This window comes from Syzygium oleosum, unplaced genomic scaffold (genome assembly GCF_021117445.2).
Source record: "Syzygium oleosum isolate NSW1041296 unplaced genomic scaffold, Sole_v2.1 Sole_v2.21, whole genome shotgun sequence".
In the NCBI taxonomy this organism is placed as follows: Eukaryota; Viridiplantae; Streptophyta; class Magnoliopsida; order Myrtales; family Myrtaceae; genus Syzygium; species Syzygium oleosum.
In genome coordinates this window covers 2,543,470-2,568,326 of record NW_026607505.1, presented here as the reverse complement: position 1 = coordinate 2,568,326, position 24,857 = coordinate 2,543,470, and the positions used below count along the sequence as shown (strand labels likewise).

At 40.7% G+C, this 24,857-nt stretch overlaps 3 protein-coding genes across 3 annotated transcripts; 2 read left to right on the top strand and 1 right to left on the bottom strand.

The window, feature by feature from the left end:
* The first annotated feature begins 1,265 nt into the window (after positions 1-1,265).
* LOC115677435 (disease resistance protein RPV1-like) lies at positions 1,266-6,504 on the top strand. Its single transcript, XM_030600601.2, has 4 exons — positions 1,266-1,865; positions 2,047-3,157; positions 3,756-4,058; positions 4,152-6,504. Exons 1-4 carry the CDS (start codon positions 1,342-1,344, stop codon positions 5,865-5,867), a joined length of 3,654 nt encoding a protein of 1,217 aa, XP_030456461.2. The 5' UTR covers positions 1,266-1,341; the 3' UTR covers positions 5,868-6,504.
* A 3,063-nt stretch (positions 6,505-9,567) lies between these two features.
* Positions 9,568-10,350, bottom strand: LOC115677447 (uncharacterized). Its single transcript, XM_030600615.2, has one exon. It carries the CDS (start codon positions 10,208-10,210, stop codon positions 9,878-9,880), a length of 333 nt encoding a protein of 110 aa, XP_030456475.1. The 5' UTR covers positions 10,211-10,350; the 3' UTR covers positions 9,568-9,877.
* A 9,826-nt stretch (positions 10,351-20,176) lies between these two features.
* Positions 20,177-22,937, top strand: LOC115677438 (transmembrane 9 superfamily member 11). The gene is made up of 2 exons (XM_030600607.2): positions 20,177-20,336; positions 20,598-22,937. The coding sequence occupies exon 2, from the start codon at positions 20,631-20,633 to the stop codon at positions 22,602-22,604; it is 1,974 nt and encodes a 657-aa protein (XP_030456467.1). The 5' UTR covers positions 20,177-20,336; positions 20,598-20,630; the 3' UTR covers positions 22,605-22,937.
* Positions 22,938-24,857: the final 1,920 nt, after the last annotated feature.

Below are 24,857 nucleotides of genomic sequence, written 5' to 3'. Positions count from 1 at the left end.
CACAACAAGATTCCTCACAAAGTTCACAACTTCACAAGCTTCACATCAAATACATTCGTAGCCTATATTATAAATCACACGTGGAAGTTTGCCACAAGTTCACAATAGTCAGCAAGCAAACAAAACAACAACTCTCCCATTTTCTTTTCTTTTTTTAAATTTTTTTTGTCAGATTTTTTTAATTAAAATTTAAAAAAATTAAATATATTATTATTATATTATCAATCCGGTCCTGGTGGGCAGTTCCACACCGGGAATCGGACCGGTACCCACCGGTTCCAAAAAATTGGAACCGGGAACCACCGGTTCCGGGCAGTCCCGGGGCTAGTCATGGCCACGGTTCGGAACCGATCGGTTCCGGTTCGTGGCCATGTGTGAACCGGAACCGCCCCTAGCGGTTTCGGTTCCGGTTCGGAACCGGCCGGTTCCGGTTCGTAATTTAAAAATTAAAAAAATAAATTATGAAATAAAAAAATAAATAATTATAAAAATATGAAATAATGAATTATTCAATATAAATTATAATAAAATGAAAATTGTAGGGGTGATCGATTCCCGGTCGGAACCGATAAGACCGGTCTTTTAATTTTAGAATTAGGAACCGGACCGGCAAACCATAGAGACAGAGCCAGGACCATTGGTCCTGGTCCGGTTCTAAAGCGATCCAATGGAACCCTTTGCTCTTAACTAGCAAAGGATCGTAGCCACAAAATGCATACAACTTCGCATACTCATGGCTTAGCTTGGATTTTATAAACAACCCCTTTGATGGTCTCTTCATTTCCCATTCGATGTGGGACTCTTGGCATTTGCATGAAGACAAGCCAAGAGTCTCATATTGAAGGCGTTTAAGGCAAACCGAGAGTCCCACATCAAATGGGAATGAAGAGACTAAAACTCAAGCTAAACATTGTAATTAGAGTTCAATACACCCAAGCTAAGCATTGCAATTGGATATCAATGTACTTACAATGCATGGTAATTAGAGTTCAATTTGTTTTATAAAAAAAAATTAAATAATGAAATTTTTTTTATAAATAATTTGGAACCGGACCCGTAGGCCACGGGCCGGTTCCAGTTCCGAACCACGGGCCCGGTCAACGGCCGGGCCCGGATTTGATCGGGCCGGTTCCGGGCCAAAACCGGCCCGTGGCCATGACTACTCGGGCCGATCCGAGCGGTCCCGATTCTTTTGCACACTCCTGCTCTCCACTGAATTTAAAACGTTAGTACATTATAGAAAGAAAGGAAATCTGCATCGTCAGATCTGTCATTCTTTTGCAGTGGTTTCGCACCCGATTGATCTTGCTTTCAGTTTTCATCCTCTTAGAATTTCTGAAGATGAACAGAACGGCAATTACCTTCGTGGAGAAGCCGGTTTCCAAGCCCCCAGTTTCATCGGATGCTCCAGGATGTGATTATGATGTGTTCTTAAGCTTCAGAGGTCCAGACTCTCGCAAGGGCTTCACGAGCCACTTATACCAGCGACTTCATGAAGCGCGAGTTCGCGTGTTCAGAGATGATGACGAACTCCCTCTAGGAGAGGAGATCGGCCCCGAGCTTCTCCGGGCCATCAACAATAGTAAGATCTCGATCCCAGTTCTTTCGGAATGTTATGCTTCCAGTAAATGGTGCCTTCGTGAGCTCGTTCAGATGCTCAAGTGCAAGAAAGAGATGAAACAAGTGATCTTGCCCATATTCTATAAAGTTGAACCCTCAGATGTGAAATGGCTCAAAGGAACCTTTGGAGATGTCTTCAATTCATACAAGAAACGTTTCGAGGAAAGCATTGTCCAGGAATGGAGACAAGCACTAAAAGAAGTTGGATCCTTGAAAGGATTGGTATCCGAAAATATTGCTAATGGGTACTTCCAGATCCCTTTTCCACATAAGCTGATTATTTTATGGCAAAGTACATTAGTTGTTTATATGATCGACCATTATCAATTTGCCAATTCATCTCGTCGCTTAGTTATTTGAGTTCGTTCTAACAAGATTTACTTTAGATTTTTGTTCGTGATCTCAATTATAACACTATTTTGACAGGAATGAGGCAGAACTCATAAAAATCGTTGTTGTAAAGGTTTTGAGCGAGTTAAAGAATGCTTTTAAGTTAGTGAACCCTACACACCTGGTCGGAGTGGACATTCATGTAAAACAAATTATGACTATAGTAGATACTAAATTTGGAGATACTCGAATACTTGGAATTCATGGAATGGGTGGTGCGGGTAAAACAACTCTGGCCAAGGTCATCTACAATGAACTGTGGAGCCAATTTGAGTGCCATGGATTCTTAGCAGATATCCGAGAAACAGAATCACGTGAGGGAATTGTGCACTTGCAGAAGGAACTGATCTCTGAAGTTCTTAAAGGAAGCCCCCACGAAGTTTCTAACAGAGACCACGGAATCAATATCATCAGTTCCAGATTTGGAGGCAAAAGAGTTCTCATTCTTCTTGATGATGTGAGTGACAAAGATCAGTTAGAGGCACTCGTGGGAAAGCATGAGTTGTTTGGTTCTGGAAGTAGGATCATTATTACAACCAGAGATAAGGCTATTCTTAATCAGTTTGGGACGTCATACTGGGCATATGAACTTATGGGATTGGATGACGAAAATTCTACGGTTCTATTTTGTAGACATGCATTTCAACGTGACTTCCCCCCTCCAACCTTCGAGGGTCTTTGTCGTGATATTGTCTCAACTACTGGGCAGTTCCCATTGGCTCTTGAGGTTATTGGGTCACTCTTGTGCGACAAAAGTGAAGCAGCGTGGAAAGACACATTAAAGAAGTTGAGAGAAGTGCCTTCTGAGAAGGTTGAAGAGAAGCTGAAGATAAGTTATGATGCACTGACCGATGATGTGAAGCAAATATATCTCGACATTGCATGTTTTTTCAATGGAACAGATCCAAGACTTCCGATTTATATGTGGGATGACTGTGGCTTCTCTCCAAACTTGGGACTAGAAGTGTTGAGTCTCATGTCCTTGGTTAAAATTGTCCATGGCAATAGGGGAAATAGGCTATGGATGCATGATCAATCGCGAGATCTTGGTAGAAGAATTGTTTTTAAGGAAAACTCTGTTAAACCAAGTGAACGCAGTAGATTATGGATTCATGAGGAAGCTTTGAAAGTGCTAGAGAGGAATGAGGTACAATGTTTTCTACTCTCTACTTTTTACTTACCTCTTTTAGGCTATAAAAGTGCCCTAAAAGTGTGGAGGCTCATATTCCTAGTTAGCAAATTTGTGACACGTCAGTTTAGGCACAATACCGCTGATATGGGGTCAAGCTAATCATATAAAATCGTGTCTGTGTCATAATATACCCCATAAGTAAGCGTAGACATCCGGCCTAACTTGTATAGTCATGTTTAGACATTCTCTGATTCGGTGGGATAATATGTTAGGATGCTACATGATACAATCACACACGATGGGTTCAACTGGGTATAGGTTATGTGCTGTGTCCTGTTTGACCCCCTATAAGAAAACTGATCAAAACCAGAAAAGCCAGTCAAACTAGAAAGCCCTTGAACTGGATTAATTCAAAGAACCCCACTACATGGTAATGGAGCATGACTGGCATCAATGCTTTTATGATCCTTAGAGTTCTGCTATAAATTGGATGGATGTACAATTATACCAAATTTTACACATGGAAAAAATGGAATAATGTGTCACACTTTTCATTAGCCTAGATTTGGGTCTTGTGCAACACCCTTATTCCTCAGTTTCTGGGCACTTGCAGGGAACGGATCAGATCGAGGCTCTCCATCTTAAGTATTTTCCTTCGCTTTCTGAACCATACTGCTTAACAAATGAGCAGTTTAGAAAACTGCCGAACTTAAGGTACCTTCGTATCCAGCAGGCAGAAGTCACGGGAGATTTCAAGGACCTTCTTCCTAAATTAAGATGGCTTGATTGGATGGCCTGTGCAACGTCTTTTTTCCCTACAAACTTTCATCCAGAGAACTTGGTTATTCTTAATGTAAGAGTCAGCGGTCTCACAGAACACTGGGACGCATGGCACCGTGTGAATGGATTACAGAAGGTAAATCTCTGTCTTCTTTTTTCTTTTCCAAGGTATATGATAAATTCAAGAGCTAACGTTGCTATATTGTGTTTGTTGTGGATCGCGAACCAGCTCAAAGTTCTACGGCTTCTGCACTGCAATAAGTTGATTGAAACTCCTGACTTCTCAGCTCTCCAGAATCTTGAGATTTTGAATCTTGAATATTGTCTTAATCTGGTCAAAATTCATCCTTCTATCAGGAATATCAGGAACCTCGTATCCTTAAGTTTGAGGGGATGTGAGAAACTCAAGGAGCTACCTAAAGAAATGGGGGGACTAACAAACTTGAGGGAGCTTCTTATTGATGGTAGTTCCATAAAAGAGATTCCCATGGCCATAGGTCGCATGAGGAAGCTTGAGATTGTTTCTGCTCGTTATTGTAGATCACTGGTACGAATTGACAGCTCTATAGGATCCCTCCGGAACTTGCATAGCTTGTCGCTAGAGCAATGCCACTCATTGAAAACACTTCCCGACTCCATTGGAAAGTTGACATCTTTAACCCGACTGTGTTTATCAAAATCGGGTGTCAAGGAACTGCCCCACTCCATCGGAGATCTACACAATTTGAAAGTTCTGCTCATGACTCATATTTTCTTAGAAAGTTTACCTAGAACCATTGGAAGGTTGAAGAAGCTTGAAGAGTTAGATGCCTCAGAGTGTAAATCTCTGCAAGGAGAAATCCCTAGTGAGGTAGGGGATTTATCTTCACTGCGAGTCCTTCGGTTAGAAAAGACATGCATTTCCGGTTTGCCCAAAAGCCTTCACCAGTTATCATGTCTCCAAGAGCTTGATTTAGGGCAATGCAAAGAGCTACAATCTCTGCCAGAGCTTCCCTCGAGCTTAACTAGTCTACATCTCGTCTGTCCGACAATCCCAGATATTGCCAACCTAATCAATCTAACACAGTTGTCGATGAAAGTCGAGGATTTGGGTGCCTTAACTACGATGAAGACCTTCTCCCAACTTGCTGAATTCCATATCGAACTTCATGAGAAAATTGAATGGCTCCCAGATCTTCCCTCAAGTCTATTGAAGCTTGAAGTTGACCAAGGTCCAAATTTGGAGAGATTTCCAGATTTGTCAAATTTGAAACGCTTAACAGAATTGCATCTCCACGGTTGCTGTGAATTAACAGAAATCAAAGGGCTTGAAGAACTTGTGTGCCTAACTGCTTTGACAGCATTATCTTGTGAAAAGCTATATAAGCTTGAGGGCCTTGGACGTTTAGTCTCATTAAGATCAATCATCATACGGGGTTGTACAGCATTAGAAACATTACCGGATCTTTCAAACTTGAAATTTCTAAAGAATTTTGATGCTGCAGCTTGTGGGAATCTGGTTGGAATTCAAGGACTTGATAGATGGGAATACTTGGAAGAACTAGACATCTCTGTGTGTAATTCCATTGAGAGTTTACCGGACTTTTCTAACTTAAAGGGTCTGAAGAAAATAACTGCTGGAAGTTGCCCAAAGCTAGTTGAAATAACAGGCCTTTATAATGCTGAACACTTGGAAGAATTGAATCTCTCTGACTGTAGTTCTTTGGAAAGATTACCAGACCTACCATGCTCCGGAACCTTGAAATATCTGTGCATCAATGGCTGTGAGAAGATCCGTGATATCCAAGCACTTGAGGAATTCTCTTCATGCAAAACATTATACATTGAAGAGTGCAAGTCAATTGTAAACCTTCCGGATCTTTCGGAATTTGAAGATTTAGAACACTTGACACTGAAGAAATGTCCGGAACTTGTGGAGGTTCCAGGGCTTGACGGAGCGAGATAGTTAAAATCTATTAACATTTCATGGTGCGAGATGCTTGAGAACTTACCAGATTTGTCAGGTTTAGAACTCTTGGAAGACCTAAGAGTACGACATTGTGGGAAACTAATGGAGCTCCAGGGGCTTGGAGGCTTGAGATTCTTAAGCATAGTGGATTTCTCTGGATGCAACTTGCTGAAACCCCCGGAATTACCTAGCAGAACACGCCAAGTATGTTCATTGGGCAATCTATTTGATTACAACAATCCAGGCCCGATTGTTTTGAGGTGATATGGAAGTTACAACTGTCTTTTTGCTTCTGAACCACAACCTGACCTTTTTCCCCTGTTCAACGTTAAGAACTGAATTCTATTTTGAGTTACCATTCACCGTCGCTTTGTTCTTGGCGACCACAAAATACTCCTCTGTCTTTTCCCATCACGAACATAGTGATGTTCTATCTTCTTCGCCATGTGATTTGACCAGCTGTAGTTTTTTGTTCCCTTCATTTGGCCGGGTCATGTGACCAGCTGCAGTTTACTTGTTTTCTATTATGTCTGTATGACTTGCAACAATCAGTTCCAAAGACCAAGTCTCAAGTCTGCTTCATTGATCAGTAACCCATGCATCAGCAACTATTGCATTGAATCTTGTTTTTCTGCACTTGTCTCTTCGGATTGCATTTGTATTCTACACTAGCCCTACATCAAAGTGTTTTTCCATAATCAGCAACAACTTGCATATTACTGATTTTATGCATTATCATGTAGTACAGTCATCTAGGGATGACGGTGTGTGACTTGATTAGTCGATTGTAGATCTTCTAGATAAACAGCAGTGCACTTTGGAAAAATCCCCTAAAAAATTATTCATCAAATTAGGAATGGACAGGAGTTACTCTATTTGGGATACGTGGAATTGAGTCATCCTTCGTATGATAGGAAAGTGATTATCTCTGATCTAAACCTGGGGAGCTGGTTCTGTGGTCAAGCACTTTGGATGAGGTAGATCCTTAATCGATGCATGACTGAGAGGTTTGCATACATACATGGATTACGTGAGCCAAAAGATCCGGCGCCCCATGTTTCGAAAAAGAAAAATAATTCCAGCTGTGGTCATCTCTAATGAGATCTAGAGATATAGCAGCACCAATTTTCCAGTGTTTGCTCGGACATATTCGAGTGCTGTTGCAACTCTAGAAGTTCGGCTGACTTACCCCGATAATTCCGTGTTTTAAGGACGAGATTGACAGAAAAGCATCCAACAAAATTGTGTATAGTCAATGATTTGTTAGTTAACTGGCCAATGACCATGTGAACTCGAAGACTCTGAAAAAAGAATGTCTTGAGCTGGAAAGAGAGGAGAAACCAATGAACTATTGTTCGAAGAATAGGAAAACAAGAAAAATACAACTAACAAAAAGAAAGTGGAGTACGGATTGGTTACGCACAAAGCATACAGTGTGCTCCACTATCCGAATGCACCCAACGGCTCCAAGGGAGCAACTTAAATTTTGTCTTCTTGGGTGGTCACCTGAGTCTTCTTCGTTTGGTAGTGCGCTCAGGTGACCGGACATAGGTGCATCGAGGTTGGGGCCAGGACCTTGGCGCCCATGCCCGAGTCCATCTAGGCCAGGCCTCGGTCCTCAGCTCCCGGGCCAGCCTGACATCGACGGACTAGGGGCGCAGGAGCGGGGGACCCGGGAGTCCTGGGCCCAGCCTCGATGAACCCGAGCTCTGAAGTCAGGTACTTGGGCACAGGCGCCGGGGCTCGGCCTTGATGGACCCAGGTGCGGTGCCCAAGGTCTAGTACGTGGCCTAGATGGACCTGGGCCGGGCCGCCGGGCTTCCAGGCCCAATCTTGATGGATCCGAGCTCGTTGCCCAGAGACCGGGAAGGAGCATTGCCGTTTCTGTGCTTAAGCACAAAATTTCTGGTCTGAGCCCTCATACCTAGTCATATTTTGGAAAGTAATTTACCATTTTCTGAAGAGGAAATCATTTTTTCTTAATTTAAACTTTACTAGGAAAACTTTTTTTCCGTTTACTAGGAAAACATTTTCCATTGACTCATATTTCCTAAGCGTTCCAAATGCTGGAAAATGAAGAAAATGTTTTCCTGGGAAATGTTATTTCGCAAAACAAATGGAAGCATAGTATTGTCATCTATGCCTATCTCCCTGGCAGGACTTCCATGGAGTCAGGGCATAAGAAACAGATTTGACTGATTTTCCTGATGCTGCCAAGAGAGATCAGTTGAACATGCTGGTTGAATTTAGAAGAAACGACTGTTATCTATCCTCCGATTCTTTTATTAACTTAGAGGGACCAAATGAAGGATAGTCTCTCGCCTCTGATGTCCTATGTTTCTAGTAGTTCTTTTCCTCCATCTAATCAGCTCCAGCAGTCATGTTTTTGGGATCCAAAACATCAAGATTTGCCTTGTCTTTACTTCCGGTAAATTAGACTCTCATTGAACTTTTTATTTACTAGGATTAGCTCCATTTCCTGCTCATGGTTGTCAGTTGACAATTAAACTATTAAGAATGGTCAGCAACATTTCACAGAGAAAAATAAACTGCAACATATCACAAGAAGTAAATTTTTCACATTGATTCTTAACTTTCTTTATAAAAAAAAAAACCAAATTGTATCATAAGTACTCTTCCACAAGTTTAATAACTTTTCGATACGAAAAGTAACTCTTAAATTGTGGTCAGTAATTCTTATAGAAAAGTAAATGTGAATTTTATTACAAAATACCTTAGTGTCTGTCTATTGCAAAAGCAAATTTTCTCCCATCAGAAATGCGAGTTATGCCATTTTAGAACTATTAAAAGGCAGTAATTTCTGAACGTTATCAGTAACAGAAACTACAATACAATTTAGAGTGATGGTCAAACTATCTGTATGCACCCAACGGCTCCAAGAGAGCTACTTTAATTTTGTCTTTTTGGGTGGTCACCTGACTCTTCTTCGTTTGGTAGTGCTCTCATGTAGACAGCTTGGACTTCCTCTCATTCATCCTTTGGGCTTATGCCAGCTTGTGCTTCATACAGTTGGGAGAAGAGACGACAACTCAGAGTTCTTCAATAAAATAGCTCAACAAAAAGTGGACGGTCCATCCTTTCTCCAAAGTAAATAAAAGAGAATTGTTTTGGAAACCACTCGGATGTCTTTTTGTTTTAAAAAATATGGAAGTCCAGGTTCAAACTTGAGGGCATTTGAATTGAATACTGTTGAACTGCATCGGCCAGGAGAACCACCCACATGGCCTGCTGCTGCCCCTCTTGACTCTTCTTCGGTTTATGCATGCCACGCCATGTGTCCTGTCTCCATCTGAAGTCTGTTGGCCTGCACGTACTCAGATTAATTGACCCTCCAAACATGGAGATAGTTTCTTTCCCCTCCTTGATTTCTATTTCAAGATTGACCCCACCCAAAGAAAAAGGAATTTTGGTGTGATGGGTAATCATCAATCAAACAGAAGAAGATGAATCAACACGATGTGCCGCTGGCCAATCGTGCAGATTGTGATTGCAAGATGTGAGAAATGATCTGAATCCGTGCAAGCAAAAGGAAACTGAATTTGAATACAATGCCAAGAAAAATCTCAGCCATGCACCATCACAAATATCTGTCGAGGCTTTTCTTGTGATCAGATTGGCCTCCTAAACACCCCAACTCCTTTCCATGAAAATGAAGTTGGAAGAACAGGAACAAGAATTGGAAGAAAAAGTATGGCTCCATTAAGATCGATTTGTACATTCATTGTCAGATGAAATTGACTCTCAACATATCAACAGATGAACATTGCAATCACCACGCTTTCGCCCATACACCACCAGAGAGGACACCACCACCATGTCTACAGATCAGTCAGATTCCTAATTCAACGAGGGAGTTTTCTCCTACATTTCCTAAGCTGGTCTCAGAGAGATCAAAATGAATAAAGCAACATCGAGATCATCAACAACCCCCCATCTCAGCTACCCAAAAGAAAACGAAGAAAAAACCATAGAAAAGATCAAAACTTTCACATCTTCAGACAAAACCCATCATCCATCTCTCTGTCCCCGTCGCAAGAACCCACCACCTGGGACCTCCCCACGACCGGCGACGACGACGGCGACGAGCCCGCGGAGGCCATCAGCACCAGGGACCCCTCGCTCCACGCCCTCCTGATCGGGTACGACACGCTCACGCCCTTGCCCTTCCCCGCCGGGCGGGGGCAGTTGCTCCGGGACTTCTTGTGGAGCGCGCACCCGCAGTTCCGGTGGTACGGCCGCCGCTCGACCCCGGAGTCGCACCCGGGGATGCAGCCCTCGTAGACGCAGCGGAGGAGGCATTCTGCAGCGCCGGCGGCCATGGCGTCTCGCGGACGGGAGGGATCCTTTTGGCAAGAAGGCCTGCCACCACCAGCGCCACCGCGAGCGGCGGTCGGATCTTGATCTTCTTGGGATGCTGCTGCTGCTGTTGGGGAGGAATCAATGGAGATCGGAGTAGGGTCGGGGCATATATAATGGGAGGTGAAGGTTGGGGGTACGATGATGGAGGAGGACAAATTAGGTGTCGGCAAGAGCTGTACAAACGGCGGAAAAGGATGGTGCGAGCCGTGTGGGATGTGCGTTCTGCGGGGTGGCCCTGCGCGTCACGAAAAGAAAGTGTTTGGTGCCTCCTCGAAAAAAAATTTGTAACCAAAACTTGATTTTGTTTCACAAAAAATGAAAAAATTTAAGAAATATTCGTCTCGAAATGATCGCTTGTATTTTTTATCGGATGGAATGAACGAACGAAATTTTTTCATTTATTTTTCATGAAAATATTTAAACATGAAATGCTATAGATAAAAAAACGTTTTTCGTTGGCTAATTATTTTAAATAAAATGATTTTCGAATCATCCACGTTTCGCGAAACAAAGGGTATAAGAATATATGTAAATACGTGGATAGAGTGGGTTGAATTTTTTACAAAGTATATGGTGTAAATCAATATCTACTGCTTCTTTTTTGTCAAGGATATCTACTTTATTGATAAGTAATTGAGATGCTGATCAATTTTGGAAATTTTGGAACACGAGACGACGAGGAGTTTGTTTCGAATTAAAGTGGTAAATCATAATCGATTCATGTCAATTTTTTTTTTTGGTCGAAGATTCATGTCATTCAAATAGGTAAAATTTCAGATTTGATTTAACCTATCGAGATCCACCCTCCTTATAACAATATAACACGTTGAAAACATAATTTATTTTGGACTTTTGTCCATCCATTACCTTTTCAAATTTGGTTCTTTCTATCAAGTAAACAACACTCTTAATAACGATAAAACACATGGTTTGTTTGAACACTATAATAAATGTTTTAGAAGTAAATAGAAGTGAAAAAAAAAAACAAAAGGCAATATCATATCCATAATTATTTCCTGAAAAATGAATTTCCCTACACCTTCCCTTACCTAGTTTAGCTTCCAAGAGTCTTTTCACCCCTAGGGAATAAAAACAACCATTTCTACTTTAAGGCTCCGTTCGTTTGGCGGAAAATATTCTCCTTTTGAAAAATATTTTCCGGAAGTCATTTTCCAAAAATGTTTTTCTAACATAATTTTCCGGTGTTTGCGACCAATATGAAAAAGTTTCTAAAAATATTTTTCGGCGGCGGCGGCGGCGGCGGCGACCGGTCGCCGACGAAAAATATTTTCCAAAACTTTTTATATTGGTCGCCGAACACCTAAAATTATGTTCTAAAACATTTTCCAGGAAAATGACTTTCGAGAAAATATTTTTCAAAAGGAGAATATTTTCCGCTAAACGAACGGAGCCTAAGTGTAATTATTTATATCAAGTTTTGGAAATTATTCACAGCTTCGGAGGACCCGAAAGTACATATCAATTCGTGACGGCACCCATCTTTTCTTTCAAATCTTTAGGTGATTTCAAAGCACCACATTATCATCTGCCGAACTCGGGTACCATCAATTTTCTTGTTTCATTTTCACAAAAAATCATACCAATAAAAGTTAACGAATTCTTTTAGTAAAAAAGGTCATGCGATTTTATGGATCACCGAATATTTTTGTCCCACTTGGCTACGTTTGTCTCACGAAAAATGAATGATATAGAAAATATTTTCTTAAAAATAATTGCTTATAAAAACGAACAAATGAAAAATAGTTTCATCGTCCACAAAAATATTTAGACATAAATTGATGTCGATAATGAAAATATTTTTTATTGGCAAATTATTTCAAACTATACAGGCGATCAACTTTAATAAAATATTTTTCAAATTATTTATCTTTCTCGAAACAAACAAAGCCTTTAGAGTTTCTCCATTTAATGACACCAAAATTTTCGGCTTTTGAGGGTTGGCATGATGAAGAGAATAATAGATACAACATGGTCCGTGCTCGTCATGGGTGTCTCCCAACCTTTGATAAATTAGCAAGCCTTGGTCTTTGCTAGGCAGGCCTCAACCACACCATAAACAAAAAATCCTACCGAAGTCCATAGGCGTCTATTTAATTTCAATTAATGCCCACCATTTTAGCTTTTACGGTCCATCGACCTAGTGGTGTGACTCTGCTCTCCTTGACCAAAAATTCATGGAAGGACAAACATGATGAAGAAGCCTATAAAATTGGCTACTATATATCTAGTTCTTTCTCCATTTCACAACCTCATTTTACGAAAATTCTTCACATGTTATGCTGAAATTATGGCTGTCAAAAGAACCCAGCTAAACACGAACCGAATCAACTCGACCCAGAAATTTTCGTATTAGGTCGGGTCGAGCGTCAGCTTGTTTCGAGTAATGGTGAAAATAGTTGGGCATTGTTTTGGACATATTGGGCCTCGACTTGTTTTGGATATACCTTAGCCCAACCAGAACAATAAAAAGTTTTTGTTAGGGCTGCACTGCATCCGCACCTTCTTCTTCCACGAGAACACAGAGAGAATTTGCACAGCCGCCGGTAGAGCCCGCGCAACCACCATCGTTAGACCTCCCTCAATCTTTGACCTCTGGTCGCGCCCGCACAACCCAGCCGTCATGCCTCACTAGCTAATTGGCCGGCAAAACCTGGATAGAAGGATGAACGCACCTAAAACCTGGGTTTTAGGACTTGCGAGCGAGGATAACTTTTCGAGTCCAGCAACTTGAAATATCATATACCGATTAGCAATATATATGTTGTCTTTCTGCACCTAGAAGTTTAAGTTGTTGGATTTGACTTTTTTATCATGATATCAAAGCTAAGTTCTACCCCTTTCGCGTGTACGTGTCAATTGAATTCCACGTGTCACTCCAAATCCGACTTGTCACATCACTCGACAGTGGCATTTGTATACTCTTTATATACCTTTGATCTCCTTCGACCGGTAACTTTCTAACACATTAATTAGTTATAATTTCATAAAGGTCGAGACCGGTGAAAGCAAAATCTGTATGACTTTGAGTTGGTCGGAAAAAGATTAGGGGGGGTTATTTGCAATCACAATTAGCCAAGAAAAGACCCTACTTTCTTGGAAGTTTTGGCATGCCCAACATGTCAAATGGTTCATCACGTGTCATGTGGGTCTCTCGTCACGTGCACCACTGCCTACAGCACATGACCGGCCAAGGAATAATGCAGCCTTCCCAGGCCGCACGTGCTGATAAATAATTGAGGAGGAATCCTATTTGACGAATTAGTGAATTATGATTGATTGATTAATTAGTTTGGAATCATGATTCCCAATAGAAAGGATATAATGTTGATAGTCATTGGAGTAATTTTGTCTCTCAACCATCTATTTCATTATTAGTTATGGAGTTAGAATTTTTTTATCGAAAGAAAGATTTCATTCATTCCGCAGAATAATAATCGAAAGGTACATAAAAGCCTTTCAAGCTTAGCAAATCCCAAATAACTACAAAACAAAATAAATGCTATAATGCAAATTACAAAGCACAGGTTGGCAGGTTGCAACTAAAAGTACACTTTCATCTCTCAAGAACAGTTACTATCGTAAGCATTCGGCGATCGATCGCCGGATTCATTAATGAGCATATGACGAGATCTCCTACTCCATGTGTGCGTCTAGGTTCAACAGCCTCATCACCATCATCGTGCAGAGACATCAACATCAATATATTGAAAGAACACAGATCAAATAATTGTAGTGAACTCCCATATCTATATCTAGATCTAGTTTGGGAGAGTAAAATCCTCATATCTAGAACGAAATCTAAATCAGGAGACGAGAACGGTCTAGTCTCGAAGAGGTTGTGAAGCCACTTCACGAACATCCTCTTCAGTGGCTGCCGATTGGACAAATGGCCAAACTGGTCTCCACATTCACCCAAAATTATTCCGACCCATCCTGTCGACACGACCTAATATAGGAATTGAAATGCTCATTTAGGGTCCATTTGTTTCGCGGAAAATGAAAGATTTGGAAAAGATTTTCTTAAAAATTATCATTTATTTCGCCTACAGAAATGAATGCATGAAAAACATTTTTATTGTCTAAGAAAATGTTTGGGCATAAATTATTATCAATAATGAAAATATTTTTTATTGGTTAATTATTCCAAGCGATATGACCAAATCATTTTTAGGAAAATATTTTTCAAATCGTGTATTTTTCGCGAAACAAACGGACACTTAAATTCTATGTGTTCATCTTTCAATCTCATGGGTTGTCTCGCTTTCCTTTCTAATCTAATGGTTCCACTTCTTCGCCAAACATGTTATGCACTAACTAACCATAATCCGTGACGATGAAGTGCTATGGTTGAGGCCCAAGCGAGAAAGCTTGCAAGAATGAAAGAAAGGTCCAAGAACTTAGAATTTGAGGCCCATGTAGATTGTACAACTCTAAGCTCAAGTTTAAGCCGTAGCTCAATTGATTTGGAGCATAACCTTGGGTTCAATGTCATGCTTCAATGCCATTAAAAAAATTGTCTTTCTGTGAATCACAATATTCAAAGCAAGAATGTAAATGCCAATTTCATTTTTACTAGGTTTTTTTTGTAAATAAAGCTCTTACCGATAATCTATAGTTCTCTAGTGTTTGTTTTTTCTTTTCATTACTCTAAATCTTTTCTTTTTATTAATTTGTAAAGGCTGGCGCTATTCCCACCCCTTTATTGGCTCTTGACACTCCCTTACCTTATCATGTTGAATTGATTGTATTATTCCTTACGGGTCCCACTCTCGATCTAAGCTTATTACTTACCTTTTTTTTTCCTTCATCCGCATCCCTTTAAAACAATTTTTTTTTCACCCTAGCCGTTTCTTCCGCACCCGTTACATTTAAAAGTTTCATTCATGCTTGTCTTCTTCTAAACTTATTCCGCCAATTATTAACTTTATTTTCCCAGATAATCCTCAAAATTGTGAATTTTTCGGCTTCAATTTTCAATACAAATTTATGAGAATTTACTTAAAAATTGAATATTGTGGTTGATGAACGCACTATACACAATTTACTCATCTTTCATTGTATTGATTTTACGGAAGACGATATTAAAGAGGGGTGGAAATAGCGCGGGCCTTTGTAAAATCACCTTACAATATAGACGGGATAGACTCTTCTTTTAACTTCTTTTACCAATTTTTTTTTTAGATTTGAAATCTGACTTCCCATTGAATTTGAACCTTGGAATTTAGTCAAAATGGGACAACAATAACTGCTTTTTCTAAGTTAAATCAAATTAATATTAGTCGCTTTTGACTTGCTTCATGGGTCATTGGGAGACTAAAGAAGACGCACGTGGAATTTTTTTTTGATTTCGCATACAAAGTGCAAAACGCAATCAAACGGCGTTGAATGCTCTTCCATAATTATCAACTAAATCGCTCAGTCATTAATACTCGGGTAAGCTTTCCTCTGTCTCCATCGAGGGCGTGTGCGGTGTAGCTTTCAACCTGCTGTCCAAGTCAAATCATTCAGCAGTCGGGATTAGGGCTATGATGTCTTCTCTTATGACTAAAGCCACTTTCATTTTCTATGATGTCTTCTCAAACCCATCGACCATTTGTTGGAATTTTACCGGTTCTTGAATTGGACGGGAACTAATGACGACAAAGGGCCGTTCAAACTTTCCCGGAATTCTATTCCCCTCACGATGAAAAATGTTTTTATTATAGCGTAAGTAAGAAGTACGCGCATAGGCCTAGCTCTTTATGGATTTTGTACGTGATCCCGAGTAGCTTTAGATCTCAACTAATTGGCACCACTTTTGAGATTTCTTCAGGCTAGAGTTAGATCTATGCTACAAGCAATTTGACTTTTAGCAAACTATGCCATGGAAATCTCGATGCATCGAAAGTGGTACCCACGTTCGTCTCTTTCGTAAGCTGGACCGCTCTCTTGCTTCGTGCTCCATGTGCCTCGGGCGAAACCGTCCGCCTTTTCCTTTTTTGGCCCTTCTAATTGGGTTGAAACTGGCTAGGCTGTTTGTGCTTCACTTTCTCTTGATTTGGGAATTATAGTGACTGCATCGATGCATATTCAAACAACGTTGCAATTCCAAAAATAAACGTGATCTCACTATTCTCTTCGGCTGTGAATGAGTTAAAGCTTCATTTGTTTCTCGAAAACATTTTTCAGGGAAATATTGTCATCATATTCCGGCATTTAAATCACTTAGGAAAATAAGTCAACTGAAAATATCTTCCTAATCAATAGAAAATCTATGCTTAAATTCAAGGAAAATGATTTCCTGTTTAAAAAATCGAAAATCAATTTTCAAAATATGACTAGATATTATTATCTAGACCAGAAACTCTGCGTTTGCGCACGAAAACCCTAACACTCGTTCCTGGCTCCCTAGTGTCCAGGACTGGGTCCCCTACCACCCAGGCCTAAGTGCATCGAGCCCGAGACCCCGGTACCAATGCTTGGGTCCCTAATGCCAGTGCCCAAATTCATCAAGGCGGGCCCAAGATCCCAGTACTCATGCCAGTGCGCGATGCTCATGAGTTATTAACGTCCAAATAGTATATGTGTATTTAGAAAATTCAAATCAAATTTTCCTTTCCAAAAGACGGAAAATTTTTTCCAATTTCTTTTGGATTTCAGCTAAATATCGAAAAATAATGTCATTTTCCAAAAATATAATATTTTCTATAAAACAAACAAAGCGTCAAACTGATTGACCGAGGCAGTAATTTCTCGAGTTTGTAGAGTGCACTTAAATCCAAATTAAATATTCGGGATCTAAATATTTATCTCTACATGAAACATATAATGACCAAATAAACGGGAAAATTACCAAGAAAAAGTCATAAACATATTATATAGATATCAATTTTGTCTTAAATATTTCAATTTGGCTAATTTAGTTTTAAATCTTTTGGTGATAAGCCAATGTAGTCCTTTCGGCCAATTAAGTCCGGAAATTGCTGACGTGGACGCCGGCCCTCCTAATGGTACCGTCGGTGCTGATGTAGATAATTTTATAACTTTTCAATAATTTTTTGAATAATTTTCTCTTTGAAGCACTACTCCATGGGATCAACACGTAGTGTATGTTTTGTGTCCTCTCGTGAGGATCCATGCTTTGATGCCTTTTATAATTGTGAAAATATGTCTCGAATTTGAGTCTACGAACGAAGCCCAGCGCGAGATGAATTATTATTTGCGGGCGTCTAAATATAAAGTTTCGCTGGACAAGCTTTCCAACACAAAACAAGAGAAGGCACACAAATTACATTACCCTGATGTTGAAGTCGGCCAAAGCAAAGACAAATAAGAAAGTCCAAATCTTGGACTTGTTCGACGGAATCTCACCGGAATTTTGTTTCTTTCTCAAGTGTGGCTTGTTTGCGTATATATCAATTAACGCCACGGTTAAAAGTGTTGAGTAAATTTCCTAAACAGATTTTGAAGTTGATAAAACTATCCATGTTAATCTTGTAAATCTGATATGTACTCTGAAGTATTTTGATCCAGATATATATACTCTGGAAGTAGCAACTTTAATACTTCAAGAGAATTTAACTTTATGGACGCTCAGGCTTTACGAGGTTCATAAGGAAATCTTCAGACTTTACAAGGTTCAGAACGAGAAGTTCAGACTCTACTAATATAGACACTCAGTCTTTTTCTTAAGATGTCAGAGACCTTCAGACTCTTATTTTGAAGAACTTAGACTTTACTAAAGAACTACGCTGACTCAGGTTCTGAATGTAAAGCAAGAACCGGAAATTCTTCAGATTCAGATTTTATTCAGAACGAAACATAACAGTTAGTGATCTGGCGTGGATTTCACAAAAGGAAAGTTTTGATTGATTCAATCTAAGCCTAATTGATTGACAATCAAACATTATGACAAGTATATATCACAACGGATAAAACTCTACTTATGGAAACCAAGACTTTGGTTGTATGGGCAATCAGATTCAGTGGGATTCGGATTTTGTTAATCAACGGCTACTCAATCCATTTTATACAAATCTGTCCAAGGTGAAAATTGGAAAATGATCCTTTGAAAACTGTCCAACGGCTAGTTTGGAAGTGGAGGAGTATAAAAGGAGACCAATGAGAAGTAGAAAGTAATAGAACGAAATCAAGAATCAACAAGTCCAAAGTCTGAGCTTATTCCGATTCTACTACTTGTCCTTCCTGAGCTAAATAATGAGATTTTGAGGGATACTCTGTAAAAGTGATTGTATGAGATAGAGAGTTCTATCAATCACCGAGTAATATCACTCAGATCTTGTAATTCTTTTGATCACATAGTGGAATCCAGGCAGTAGGCTGTAAGCGTAGAAGAGTAGACGTAGGCTTGATCTAAGCCGGACCACTATAACTTCTTGTGTGCAGTTCTCTTTATCCCTAATCTCCTTTTATATTGTTTACACTGCACACTATCACATTCAGAATTTGAACATTGTTCAGACTTTACTGATTATAAATAGTTTCCGCTTTAAATTCATAAAAATCACTCGAATCACCTATTCACCCCCCCTCTAGGTGATACCTGCTAGCTATAACAAAAAGATTTCTCTATGTTGAAGCACCGTTTTCAGCGAGTGACGGCCATTGGTGCTGGGTGCTTGGCAATGGGTCTTTGTGCTGTTCGTGTAGCGAAGCTTTGTTCGTGAATTGCATTCAAAAGGCTGAGAACTTTTAGTATTGAAGCTGATTAAATCTTGTGATAAGTTTTGTGTGTAAATCCTTTGTGAAATTAAGAGATTATTTCGTAAGGAATTGTAGGCTAAACACTGTCATTTTTGTGTAATTAGGGGGCTAGGAAACACCGAGAGTGTTTGATTGTGATTATAATCTCCGTTGTATCGTTTGATTTATAGTGACCAAACTACGTAAATCTAGTATCTGATTTATTTTCTTATTCCGTCTATTTTATTGTTCGATCGCTTGCTTTCGCAACAATAATTTCCTCCTAGTCTTAGCAAGTGAGATAAATTTCTAAGCAGTGTATTCAATCGCACTCCCTCTAGGATATTCTTGAGTGTATTTTTTAAAAACTTTTTTTCCAATCACCATAAATTTATCCAGCGATTTTAAAATAGATGTTGTCAAAAATCTGTCCCTCCATGTCAAAGCATTTGATCTTCACCTAGAATGTACCCTAAAACTTCACAAATGTGGTGCTTCAAATGGATATCAAAGCCATCTCAACATGCTGTTCATCTTAGTAAAAAAATCAAACCTAACATAAGGACTTGTGACTAAAATTTCTCATATTGAAGGATTTTAATTCTTTCCCCTTACCATAATCTTCGCAGAGTTAATAAATTCCATGATAATCTATATTATAAAATACACAAACTTGATCGTATCGGTCAATATTTTTTACACATAATTCACCATAAATAATAGGGTTAATATAACGAAAAATCCTAAACCGGTAGACCTGCAACAAATTTACCCCGAACTAATTTTTTATCACGAAAAACCCAAAATCAGTATATCTATGACAATTTTACCCTAAACTAATATTTTGATCACCAAAAACATTAAACTGGTACACTTGAGACAAATTCACCATCCATAAAATTAGATTAATACCACGAAAAATTACAAACTGATAAATCTGTAACAAACGGAGGGGTAAAACCCCAAACTGGTACATCCGTAAACTATTACGTGTTATCCAACTCAGCAATTTGACGGTAAAATTTAATGAAAACTAACGGAGGGTAAATTTATCACAGATTTACTAGTTTAAGGTTTTTCGTGGTGTTAATCCTAAATAATGGTTGATTGAGCAGCGGCATTGAACAAGAAATTAAATGGATCGGCGGGGGCAACGTGGTAATTGTGCCCGTAGTCGGATACGTATTCCCCGTTCAGCATACTCACGCGAAGAGACCAACCGTCTTTGGACGCATCTTCATATATTTATCGCCGCTCGCATCTTCACGATTTCCTTCTTCCCCCTGAAGACATAAAAGAAGGCGCAAGATCTCGCCTCTGGCATTGTGGTTGCCCGCGAATCTCCGCTCTCCCTCTCTCTCCATGCGCGTTTCTCCCCTGAAGGTCAGTCAGATCTGCCCATGCCCCTCGTTGGGTTCGTGTTCGTTCGTCAGCACTCGTGTCATGTGTTGTTTCTTGATCTTTTCTTAGTTCGAGTAGCTACTAGTGCGTGTCGGGGGTTTGTTTTCTTCTTCTTTTTTCTGTGTTTTTAGTCGCTTTTCTGCATGTTTGATGCCATTCTTGAGTGAAATGGGGGAAGCCATGTGGGGGGTTTTGCTCTTGCATTGCCTTGTTAACGCGCTTTTTGCAACTGGGTTCGTCCAGATCTGACGCGAATCGGGAGACATTGTCGTGAGGATGGACTTCTTCGATCGGTTCAAGATCTGGGTCTTGGCCATTTCGCTTGTCTTGAACTGTGGATGTGGATTTTACCTTCCTGGGAGTTATCCGCATAAGTATGCTGTTGGTGATCCTTTGTCGGTGAAGGTGAATTCACTCACTTCAATCGACACTGAGATCCCCTTCAGCTACTATAGCTTGCCCTTTTGTCAGCCTCTGGGGGGCGTGAAGGATAGCGCCGAGAACCTCGGCGAGCTCCTCATGGGGGATCGCATCGAGAACTCGCCGTATCAGTTTAAGATGTACAACAACGAGTCCGACATCTTCTTGTGCCGCACCGATCCGCTCACGGCGGATAATTTCAAGCTCTTGAAGGAGAGGATCGATGAAATGTATCAGGTCAATCTGATCCTCGATAATTTGCCTGCAATAAGGTACACGAAGAAGGATGAGTTTTTTCTCCGGTGGACTGGGTACCCAGTGGGAATCAAGGTTCAGGAAATGTATTATGTGTTTAACCATTTGAAGTTCACTGTTCTGGTTCATAAGTATGAGGAGACCAACGTCGCACGTGTTATGGGGACAGGGGATGCAGCCGAGATGATTCCAACCATTGGAAATGGTGGGTCAGATGTGCCAGGCTATATGGTTGTGGGTTTTGAGGTTGTGCCTTGTAGTATCATGCATAATGCTGATTCAGTGAAGAACTTGAAGATGTTCGAGAAGTATCCTTCTCCGATTAAATGTGATCCAACCACTGTGTCAATGTCCGTTAAGGAAGGGCAGCCCATTGTGTTCACTTATGAGATCGCCTTCGAGGAGAGCGATATCAAGTGGCCATCTCGCTGGGATGCTTATTTGAAGATGGAAGGATCCAAAGTCCACTGGTTCTCCATCCTCAATTCTCTTATGGTGATCACCTTCCTTGCCGGTATCGTCCTCGTGATCTTTTTGAGGACTGTCCGTCGTGACTTGACTCGATACGAGGAGCTCGACAAGGAGGCACAGGCTCAGATGAATGAGGAATTATCTGGGTGGAAGCTCGTGGTTGGGGATGTGTTCCGCACTCCGTCAAACCCCGCACTTTTATGCATAATGGTCGGAGACGGTGTCCAGATTCTTGGAATGGCAGTGGTGACCATATTGTTTGCTGCGCTCGGGTTCATGTCTCCTGCTTCACGTGGGACACTTATCACAGGTATGCTGTTCTTCTACATGATTCTCGGTGTACTTGCTGGTTATGTTGCTGTCCGACTTTGGAGGACCATCAGCTCTGGTGATCACAAGGGATGGGTGTCGGTCGCATGGAAAGCTGCATGCTTCTTCCCCGGTATAGCCTTTTTGATCCTGACCATTCTGAATTTTCTCTTATGGGGTAGTCACAGTACCGGAGCTATCCCGTTCTCTCTTTTCGTTATCCTGCTGTTGCTCTGGTTCTGCATATCAGTTCCACTTACTCTTTTTGGTGGATACCTTGGAGCGAAAGCTCCCCCGATTGAATTTCCTGTGAGGACTAACCAGATTCCTAGGGAAATCCCGCCTCAGAAATACCCATCTTGGTTGTTAGTCCTTGGTGCTGGCACTCTCCCATTTGGCACCCTTTTCATTGAGCTATTCTTCATCATGTCTAGTTTGTGGATGGGCCGTGTCTACTATGTTTTCGGTTTCCTCTTCATCGTTTTGATCCTTCTGGTCGTGGTTTGTGCCGAAGTATCTCTAGTTTTGACATATATGCATCTTTGTGTGGAGGACTGGAAATGGTGGTGGAAATCCTTCTTTGCCTCTGGTTCCGTTGCGATATACATCTTTTTGTACTCCGTAAACTACCTTGTGTTCGACCTTAAGAGCTTGAGCGGACCCGTCTCTGCCTCTCTTTACCTGGGCTATTCCCTATTCATGGTCACCGCAATCATGCTCGCGACTGGCACGGTCGGGTTCCTCTCCTCATTCTGGTTTGTGCATTACCTATTCTCTTCAGTGAAGCTCGACTAAACTGATAAAACGGTTTCGGATGGGGCAGCAGCAGCAGGCGGGTTTGTGGTTAGAGAGAAGGAAGACCCTTCAAACTGTTCTATCGTGTATTACTTGCTTTCTTTGAGTTTTACTTTTGCTAGGAATATAGTCAATGTAATCTGAATAATTCTTTTGGTCTTTATAATACTTTTTTTTTTCTGCGCGGAGATCAGTTTACAGGACAGTGTTGGTGCATTTGGTTCAATTGCTGAATTGTTTGGGTAATGAAGGTCGGTTCTTGGTAGATGAATGCCTCTCGATACAGAATCTTCTTTGATACAATGAGTGGAATGCCGTGTATTCTTTTGGTAATGATTTGTGATTCTAAGACTCTTTGCTTTTGGTTTTGTGATTCTAAGATTTCTGGCACACTCCTTTTCTTCTCTTATGCTTAAGGGTCTTGCCGTCTGGATTTTGATTAATCTCGATGGGCTTTTAGCTGATTATAATGTGGTGTAACCAGAGTCTTGACCAGAGACTGCTTCTTGTAATTAGGTCAGGACCAAAAGAACTTGAGAATTTAGGTTCCAAAAGACAGGCTTTGGAACAGAGCACTTGAGAATTTTTTCTGACAAACCACACAAGAATCACTTACTAGCATGATATTTCTCTTCGACTATATATCAAGACACACACACACACACAAAACGACAGTTTCGCTATTACTAAATCACTAGAACTAAAATTTCTTGGCAAGAGAGCCCAATGGATTATTCTGCAAAATCACAATAGTTCACTAGGAGTCCAAGAAACCCAAGTCACTGCCCCAACCTTGAAAGCTTGTTCACCTTTAGGATGCGAAGAGTTGACATCGATGTGGTCTCTTATAAAGTACTAGTGTTTTTTTTTTTATCCCCAGGGTCACTTTGATCTGTCTAGCAAAGTCCCTACTACTAGATAACTGCTTTCGTCGGATCACTAAATCCTACTTTCGTATCTGCTCGACTTGTTTGTCTCACGGTTAAGCATGCTTTTACCTTTACTGTTACTACCAATTTAGGATACCTTATTAAAACCTTAGGAGGCGACCACCCCAGTAAAACTACCCACTAAACATTGTGTTAGTCTCTCACCCGAAAAACAAAATCCATTGCAGTAAGCTCCACGGGTTCCGGGTAATCGGTACTGAGATTACACGAGTCTATAGTGGAACCGTTACGCCTTTCATATGGGTCAAAAAACTTACCCGACAGGGAATTTCACTACCTTTGGAACGTTCTAGTTACGGCCGCCATTCACTCGGGCTTTAATTCAGAATGTAACTCAAAATTTTGTCTTTTTAGTAAATCCCTCATCTTAACCTTAGAGCACTAAGGCAGGCGTCGTCCCCTCCTTTAATTTGTGCCTTAGCATACTGTGTTTTTAAGAAACAATCGTTCGTGCCTCTTCATTGCTACCTAGGTTGCCCTAGGCACCACTTTTTGCGAACTTACCGGGCTAATTTGCCGATTTCCTAAACTAGTTTGCTCGCCGGCCTGAGGATCTGCTCATTTACTACGTATGTTCGTTCGCCGTACGGGTACCCTAAATATATCCTTACAAGTTTTTCTTGGAAGCAAGGCATTAAGATACTTCGGTTGCCCTATCCATCATGCTTCGAGGTTACCGTGTGGTGGATTTGCCAACCAAACCCTCTTTATACTTAGACCGATTAAGATTATCTTAGCCGATTCCGTCACTCCCTCGGTAATTACGGTGAGTACAGTAAGATTAACCTATTATCCATCGACTAACCACCTTTGTCATTCGGCCAGCAGGATTCGAACCCCCTTTCGTTACTCATGCCGGCATTCTCACCAGTAAAAACTCCACCGATCCTCCCAGTTTAGCTTCACCGTCATTACTAGGCTCCCCATCACTTCTCTTTCGTTTTCATTTGGTTGTTTGGCCAGCATGACAAATAAGAGTTAGGTAATCTTTAGGTCGACGTCCGATTTCTTTATTAACAAGCATTGAAGCATTACCTTAAGGTGTTTAGGCGGCACTCAACCATCATGGTCATGACTTTTTAAGGCCAACCTCATTCCCTCGTGTATTTTTAAGTAGGAAGAGGCTCCATGATTAATGCCAATTCCCCTAGCTACCACCACAGTGCGGCTCCAACTGGTGTTAGAAGCCTCAACAAGTAATTATAAAGGTGATTAGCAGTATGTCTAGATTGTCCTCCCCTAGTTTATTAAAGTGTCCGGGCCATACTTTTTTTTCTATTGAAAAGTACCCTGCACCATACAG